The 9400-nt window shown below is 42.3% G+C and overlaps 1 protein-coding gene across 1 annotated transcript in view; it reads right to left on the bottom strand.

Annotated features, from left to right (window-relative positions):
• Window positions 1-9400, bottom strand: part of LOC106811801 (usherin-like) — a 129146-nt gene that overhangs the window by 104 nt on the left and 119642 nt on the right. Inside the window, 4 exon segments of the mRNA XM_014815521.1 lie at window positions 141-248; window positions 2458-2662; window positions 3291-3399; window positions 4259-4407. Of these exon segments, the coding sequence (XP_014671007.1) occupies window positions 141-248; window positions 2458-2662; window positions 3291-3399; window positions 4259-4407 (571 nt within the window).

The following is a 9400-nucleotide window of genomic DNA, read 5'->3' as shown; positions in this document are numbered from 1 at the left end:
AGATTTATTCATGTAACTCTGGCATATTATATCACAACATATCACATCATATCATATTACATCATATCATATAATAACATAGCATATCATATTACCAAGAGTGAATAATAGATAAGTTATTTTATTATATTACATCATACCTTCAGGTAGAGCCTCTGCTGTCCTGGTAAACACAGGGCTGCTGTCCTTGCATCCTGCAGATGTACACGCCAGCAGTACGACCTCGTATCTCCCGTACGATATCAGATCTACGGGAACAATTATCAAAATCTCATTACAGCCGGCAATCAAAATTATTGCATGAAAAACCATGGTTTCTTAACCATCACTAACAGCATAAATCATAATTATATCCGTTTTACTGTTTACTGGCTGTTACCGTTTTGAGTATATATTGGGCTACAACGGCTACAATCTATAGACAAGTGCAACTTTGTTTAACCTGACAAATCATTCATATCGACAAATATTTCTGCATGGCACTCTTCAAATTTCTAGTAATTGGCTTCAAAAATCAAACACAACAATGATAGTAACTGCTGAACACGTCAGCACAGATGCAGAAAATTATACAATTTCATCTACAGTTTCACCCCCATCGTTTTTCAAAGTAAAGGCTTGCACATTTGCAGAATCGGAAGTCGTGACAAGCACGATCCGACATAAAATCAATGTCGGTGATGTTCACGCTACCATCGGCGGTGTGTACCTATCGCACGCACGCACACCTGGGACAGGATTGTATCAGGTAAATGCCATGATTAATTATCCAACAGTACCATTAGTCTGCATGAATCATGCTCCTTGCTCAAACCATCGTATGTATATATACCCACACGGTGAAGGCTTTCAAGGCGCACGTGTGCAGTAACAGTGATAGGAGGGGTCAACATAATACACCTGTAGCCAACCCATGTTACACACACTCACTATACACTCATCATCGTTTCTATATTCTCGGAGGTGAATTGTAGGTGTTAGAAGCATGCATGTGGCAGCGGTAGCGGCTGTCATGTCTATCACCCAGCTATCACCACAGGGTTATCACACGCACGCACGCACGCTCGCACATACGCGCGCACGCACTCACACATAGGCACACACGTACATACACACACGCACGCACGCACGCGCGCACGCACACACATACACACCTGTTCACACACGCACGCACGCACGCACGCACGCATGCACACGCGCACGTGCGTGCCTATGTGTCATGTGTGCCACGTGTCTTTGATACCAATAATTAGACACACTAAGACTCAAGTGTCATCTCACACAGTTACGTTTGATCACGTGTGATGCCACCTACTCCTCAGTATACGTATATGTATACGTGTATCCGTGTATGCTCAGTTAATGCTGGGTGTTACACTACCGACTTTGTGTTGGCGAATTGGTGAATTGGACCAACTTCCCAACTAAACAACCGACAATCGGGCAGTGTAAACACAAAAGTTGCATGACCAACCGATCGATAGCAACTAGTTGAGAGATTAGAACATGTTCTATTTACTCGGCGTTGCCGAATTGAAAAATTGGTCCAACTCGCCAATTAGCCAACATAAAGTCGGTAGTGTAAACCGGGCTTAACATTCCTCATATATCATCTGTCACATGTATATTTAGACAACAGACAGACGGATATGTGCCATCTGTGTTTAAACACAGCAAGCTCCAACTCTATAGCCACGCAGAGTTTCATTGATCTTATTGATTTTATGTAATGCAATGAACAACGTTGATGACGCCAAGTGTTTTAGCGATTCTCATAAATTCTGTAGTAACGGCGCGGTGAGTAACATTTCAAACATTGATGATGAAATCCGTGCCGTCTGTATCAGATGATGGGGGGGAGGGAGGGTGGATAGAGAGGTCATGCAATCAGATAGGAAGGATCACGCAATAAGGTGGGGAGGTACGTACTCACAGAAATGCAGAAACGTCGACGATAGAGTTTGAATTAATCTTCGAACATGGATGAAAAGGTTGAACGTGGGCAGCAAAACATTTCAAGTACTTAGTATTGGAGTTTAATAAAAAAAAAGATCGACTATAAAAGAAGCAGCCTGGCGCATGCACACATGTACATCTATCAATCTAATAACATATGTTACAATCGAATACTTGTTGCTATCCACTAAACAGGAAGTAACCACATGCATACTAAATATACAGTAAAACCTGTGAAAATACGAGGGCCACAGAAGCATGTTTTATAGCCCGGTGTTTGTTACATCACGTTCTCTGCCACCATGGTTAGTTAATTACAGTCAGTTATTTAACGAACTATAATGAACTAGTATAGTTATTTAACATACTCTTGATAACGACTTGGCATTAGACCATCACAATAGTAGGGTGTATAGTAAAGTTATAGGCTGGTCACTATAATGTTTCAGATAGTGCACACAGAGGGCGCTGGTATCGGTGAGAGATGCGGCGGCGGCGTACCTGTGACGCGGAATGTATAGGTGTCGCCGGTGAAGCGGTGACGATGCACGACGCTGCCGTTGCTCACGGTCAGGTTGTAATACTGGATGATGCCGTTAGGTGCGGACGGAGCCTGCCACGTGACCAGCAACGCTGTCGGTCCCTCCGCCGTCACCACAGGCAACCTCACACCGTGAGGAATCTCCTGCTTTGTCGCCACCTTCACCTGAGAGATGGCGCCACAGTCGCCGCCAGATATGACGATTAGCGCGTGCGGGGATTTCGTACACCGTGATTCTATGTCATCATGTATTATGTACTATGTTATTATTATTTATTATGATCATGTATTATGTATTATGATTATGTATTATATGCAGGGAATAATTTTCCTGGTATCGCATCGCAATTCGCGATGTATTTTCAGCCATTTGCTACGCATATTTTTTTATGAATCGCAGTTGTGCGATGCAACCCATGCGAGATGTAAACGAAAACATACAAGTTTACAATTTACTTTTATTCTCGGGCTGCTTTGCCCCGTCAATGAAATGCCACGTTACGCCGATTTTATTGATTTGTTAACACCAAGGCCAACGTGACTTTTAAACAATCCTGCACCCCCCCCCCCCCGTACATCAATCAGTATGCCGCCCCAGGCACGTATACACAGCCACGCTGAGCTGGCGCTGCACGCTCTCGCGGGCTGCTTTCTTCGGCGACCTTTGATAATATAAAGTGAGGATGTCGTGGTCGAGGAGTCGGATAGCCGCCCTTCACAATCGCTAGAACTGTATTTCATCAATGTTTGGATATATAACGTAAGGAACCAACATTTGATTAAAGTTCTAGACAATTATAGAGTGAGGTATGCTGCCACAGCAGACATCTCCCCGCCCTATATCCACTCTGTCCTGGATCAGGTCAGGACAACACGTGCTTCCTCGGTCTACCTGGATGTACCTGTTTTTATGGGGGGGAAAACACGCTTACAAAAAAGTCAAACTACGTTGCGATCAGCGTTGCTCGTAAATTTTATGCATATTTAATTAGGTTAATTAATTACCAACGAGCGGCGATCAACACGCTAGCAAGGTTTTATTAATTATGCATTGTATTAAGATTGAGAAGAAACGGCTTGCGTTTGCTAGAACCTCCTTAAGATCTCATTTTCGTGATTACGTTCGGCTTCCTTCGTGCTGTTTTCACAAGAGAAGAAACTTGTCCTAGTTCGTGCGCGATCGTTAGGCGTAGCTATTGAACATCCATTTTTTCTCAAAAATTATCGTTCGAATCATTGTTGCGAGACAATATAAATTTGATGTGCCAAGTCTTTTCATACTCTAAAGTCTAACACGTATATGTTCAGTTCCACGTACTGCATGCGAACTAACAAACGCGCGCTATGAACCAGTTTCTAACGTGTTTCCCCAAACGTGCATGTCTAAACGTTGACTTTATGTCACTTCCTAGCCTAGCATTGTCTTTTAGAACGTTCTGTCTCGTTTCGTAGATCGCATTGTATCGTTCGGAATCGTTTCGAATGACAATACATGGCCAGAGATGCCTGTCAATCGTGCCACGCAGAGTTCAGTTAGAGGTCACCGGATGAAGAGCGAGTTACTGTATACGCTGTGTATTTCGCTGTGGTTTAATTTTCGCGAATTTCGTGAACGTGAGCCCGACTGCGAAAATAACAACACGCGAATAATACCGAATAATTCATAATTCACCGACCGCAAAATTAACCACTCATAAAATTGTCCGTCAAGTCTGAATTCGCGGAAATATCTGTACGCGAAAAATATAGCGTATACAGTACCTGTCTCGGCAACATATGTGGTTCCCCATCATCTCGTAGAACCTTCCCCCACAGCAGACGTCGGTGGGACGGTTCCGCAGCGCGACATAGCTGCTGCCACAGCATTCGTGCAACACCTGGTTGTCGTGTATCACTCTATCACAGCAAGTCTAAAACACGGACAAGTTTTAAATATGTGAGACGTACAGATACAAGCTTATGTACATATAAAAATATACACATACAAGGTTATGTATATATCAGGGTGCGAAATTAACGGGAGTCCGGAGTCAAATACTCCCCGATTTACTGTCGGAGTCCCTGATTTGACATATGCAGGAGTCCATGTAACTCCCTTAAAATTCTGCTATATTACTAACTAGTTCGTTCCAGAGCACGACCTCATGGAATGACCGTATTTTTTCAGCAAATATCCAAAGAAAATTTGGCAGACGTGCATCGCATGAATCTTCAAAATAAGCACGTGTTATTATTGTTATGCTTTAGTTTTGAATTTCCGACAGCGGACTCCCCTCATTTTGCTGTGGACTCCCTCTTTTTGAGGGGCAGGGATCGAGTCCATTGGACTCCCTTGTTAAAAAGTTAATTTCTACCCCTGATATATAGAAGATACACAAATAAGGATATGTTTATAGCAGATATACGATTACAATTTACTGCAAGTTCTCGAATCACAAATTGTTGTAACTGCAATAACATGACATATTATGCATGGTTATAATATTATATGTTGAAAAAACGGTTTGTGCGTTCAATGAAAATAATCTATAGCATATTAGGTTTTATGCAAAAAAGTATGGTTCCAAAGGAACAATCATCAATAACTGGGAGTGTTATACTTGATATACCCACAAATAAAAATACTGGAGAAGTATATAATATTATATACTAATATTGAATCAAAATTATAATGTTTGACTCCGGTGTGATATAAAGTATATTCTGCTAAAGTGCATGCGCACGTATGTGCCAGTATGTGCGTGGGTGCACACGTGTGTGCCTGTGTGTGCATGCAAGTCCAGGGTATTTGAACTCCGAGCACAGATGCTGCACGGAATAAATATACATATTACACATCGTGAATAACGGAACATGGACGTGTAGGTGTGCGAGCCACAGGTGGAATGCAGTGTTATACGGACACCATAGCTAGCCAAGTACCGTATAATTATGTAACATATAATGAAACCTCGCTGATTTACACAGTTGATAGGTGAGAAGTTGAAAGCGGTGTGATGTTGTTCCCATTCTTGCTTATTTCACTCTCTATAATTATGCTAGCTGCCCTATCAAAATGTCTCCCCAAACAAAAGATTTACCTCCAATGCATCATAATTATAGGATATAATGATATATATATATATATATATATTATATTATATATATATATATATATATATAATATAATATAGTACTATAAGTAATTGTATAGTATAATAAAAGTTATATATATATAATTATATATGTATATATATATATTGCTGTGAGGGGTGTATAGCTACCTCTTCGCTGTCCGTGCAACCTTTGGTGGTGCACGCTCGCAGACTGTAGGTGTAGACCTTGTAGGGCTGGATGCTGTTTGTGTCCTCGTACCCGTACCCCAGTCCCCTGTAGACCTCCACTCCATTCCTCGACAGCATGAACGCAGTAACCACGCCTGCACCGCCGAGACGCACTTAATCAACACTAGGGGCCATTCACCGCTGCCAGCGGGAGCCAAGCGGTCGGGGAAATCAGTGATACTGATATACTCTCATAAGTATACTCTAGATACTAGGAATGGCAATACTATATAACCGATAACAATTTAAGGTTTGGAAAGCCATGGAAGAGTATATGCAGTCTATCCTGTATAGAAAGGTCATTTGGGAGAGACCCCTCATCTGTCCTTTATGGACAAGTGTTCGTAGCACAGAGATATACACTAATACAGGTTTTGACCTTATTGGAATTTTGGGATTTACGCTGTTATTTGTAATCTGCAACTGGTAACATAAAATCGGATTGGAAATATTACGTTTTGCTAGATGGGGAAATATAAGTTGAAGACAGGCATTCCTAATATCACCAATTTAAAATTGAGTAAATCCACAATCTGAAGAATGGTATAATTAACTAGAGAATTTGCAGTAACTATTTGAAAGTTATTAAACTTTGTTTCTAGATAATTAATAGTACAAGGCGAATCTACTCATGAAGAAGCTAACATAATATATGTAAAAATCATCTTGTAATAATTTTTACGTATTTCACTTAACCACACAAAATATTTACACGGAGTGTCAGTTTCTGCAACCGATCTGCAGTCTTCGTCTAGAGCTCTGTACCGATCGCTCGCTATATAATATGCACGCTAATATCATGCATGCTAACACGTACGCTGACATAACATAACTATGCACGTCCACGCTCTGCTGCGATGACGATGATGATAGCTTATGCTACACTCATGCTTTCAGTTGAGTGGCTGACCAGCCATTCACTATAGTGTACCCAGGAAACCCACACGGGGCCCTCCTTACGGTAAATAATTAATTTATTCAATATGAAGATTAATATGGAAAAAGTTCATTAGGCTTCCCATGCTATAGGCACAAGCCAACATTGTAACGGCGTGCTACACGCAAACATTCAACTTGTGTTGTTGTACTAGTGAAGCGTGTTTTTGCTTGTTTGCTTTGTGTTTAATATTTCTCAGGTTAAACTCCAAAGATGAAAGTACTTTAATTTTGAAATTTGTCTCGTGAAGCTGCCAAAAGGAAAAAAGAAGGAACTTTAACCATGCACGACTATAGGAAATTATTTCTGACACCCATTTACAACGTTTCACTCTGGAATTTTCTATATTAAAAGAGCACTGCTTGTCACCAACAGATGTGGATTAGATAAAGGATGAGGATTAGGTTTAGGATAAAGAATAAACTAGGTTAGCATTATGATTAGGGATCATGGCACCGATTTGGATTTGGGTTAGGATTATGAGCTTTCCTTGGGGTAGCTATGCACATACTATTGTGTGCTAGGATACATACCACTAATATGTAACATACCCCTACTATAACCAATAAAAGGAATCGTATATATACCACTACTGAGTAACATTACCTGGAGTAGACTTACCACATACCAGTAGGAGTGATAGAATATAAACAACTACTATGTATTATTACTTGAGGTAAGTATGGAGTAGTGACACACATGGGCATTAGGACACGGGGATATATACCATTATTATGTAACATGATATGACAAGGAGTAGAGGAGCAGAGACACACATACCATTAGGAGTGATCGGATCAGTCCAGTTCAGGAAGATTGTGTCGACCTCGTTCGGTTTCAGATGCCAGCTCGGAGGTTCGACACTAGAGGGCGCCTCCTCATCGGTTGTTGCGTTCGCGGGGTCGCTGTGAGTCTTGCCGACGCTGTTGACTGCGACGACGGCGTACTCGTACGTGCTGAACGGCAGCAGACCCATGTCTGCAACGACAAGCAGGCACACGTAGTAGGACAGCAGTCGCCGCGGACACGCCATCATCATCATCATCATCATCACCGCTGCTGTGGTCACCGATGCCATCATCACCGTTGTTGTTGTTGTTGTTGTTGTCGTCGTTGTCGCACAAACTCCGATCGGCAAGCGCGATCAACAACTCTTCTGACTGAACTGATCAGAACTCTCGCGGAGATTTCGCTCCTCAGGGGAGTAACCTCACCGACGATACACGCGGACGCCTCCTGGAGACATTGGAGGGAAGTTGGTAATCATTCTTCTTCTCGTCGGTTCTCTCGCGTTTTGACGGGAGCGTTATAGAGAGGCAGGTGCATGTGGTATTAATCCTGTCAGCCACTATATCTGATTACACATGGATGCTGGACTGATGTATAGATACCTCCAGTTCAATCCAATTCAATTCCATTAAAAAGATTGCTGTGATCTACACTTGGGTTGTGTCACGAGTGGAGAGCGTGTTGTATAAACCCAGGATCATGTTATGTCCTTACACACGGATGCTGCACTGATGTACAGACGCCTCTACGTTAATCCAATCAAATTAAATTCAATCCAATACAATTCAATGCAATCCAATTAAATTAAATTAAATTAAATTAAATCCAATCCAATTCATTTCAATCTAATACAATTCAATTCAATATGATTCAATCCAATTCACTTCAAAAGATCTGTGTGGTTTACACGCCACGTAACGTGAACACGTTCTAAACGTGTGTCTGTGCACGTGGTTACACTACCTAGAACTTATGCACAATGAGCTGTCGCAACCACGATAAACTGTTTCCTGATCTGTTGACAGACGACTTTAGATTATAGTCAACGTTTACGGTTTGAAGTTTTTCCTTGCTGATAATTATTCACACATCCACACGGCGAGAGAGAGAGAGAGAGAGAGAGAGAGAGAGAGCCTCAGTTAATCTCATGACACACACAGCAGCAAGAACTTCAAGCACTTTTGTTAACTTGAGAGGTTTCCAGCCTTTCCGCATCAACGATCAACTTTTCACACGTTCAGGCTGAATCTATAAATCTCATACGATGCAGGAATGCCAGGTACACACACACACACAGACACACACACACGCACGTACGTCATTTGCACACAGACGCCCACCGTCACCCCCACGCCTGCAGGGAATGCTTCACACCGACTGCATCTATTGCATATTTACTTCGACCACGACAAAACCGTTGACAGTGAGCTCTGGTCGTGTCGAAAGCAAGTTTCTTTATACGCGTGTTACGTTCGTGTGTGCGCACGAGTGGAGTGAGGTAATAATCAATGTGCGTGATAGAACAGCGGTTGTTTCATGTAACTAATGCACTCTCTCTCTCTCTCTTTCTCTCTCTCTCTACAGGCTGCGGTGAAGCTGTGAGATCGGCTGCACGTGAAACCTCGCTATACTAGCAGGTAGACAGCTGTTATTAATGGCACTGAGTAAACCTAGTGAGTGGTGTGCGCATGCGCGCGCGCGTGTGTGTGTTTGCGTGTGTGTGTGTGCGTGTGCGCGTGTGCATGCGTGCGTGTGTCCGTGTTTGTATGTATGCAAGCATGTGCGTCCACGCCTGCGTGGGTGCACACACGTGTGTGTGTGTGTGTGTGTGTGTGTGTGTGTGTGTGTGTGTGT

The sequence above is a fragment of the Priapulus caudatus genome, unplaced genomic scaffold (assembly GCF_000485595.1).
Source record: "Priapulus caudatus unplaced genomic scaffold, Priapulus_caudatus-5.0.1 Scaffold577, whole genome shotgun sequence".
Classification (NCBI taxonomy): domain Eukaryota; kingdom Metazoa; phylum Priapulida; class Priapulimorpha; order Priapulimorphida; family Priapulidae; genus Priapulus; species Priapulus caudatus.
The sequence above is the reverse complement of the archived record's forward strand: the minus strand, read 5'-3'. Positions and strand labels throughout refer to the sequence as shown.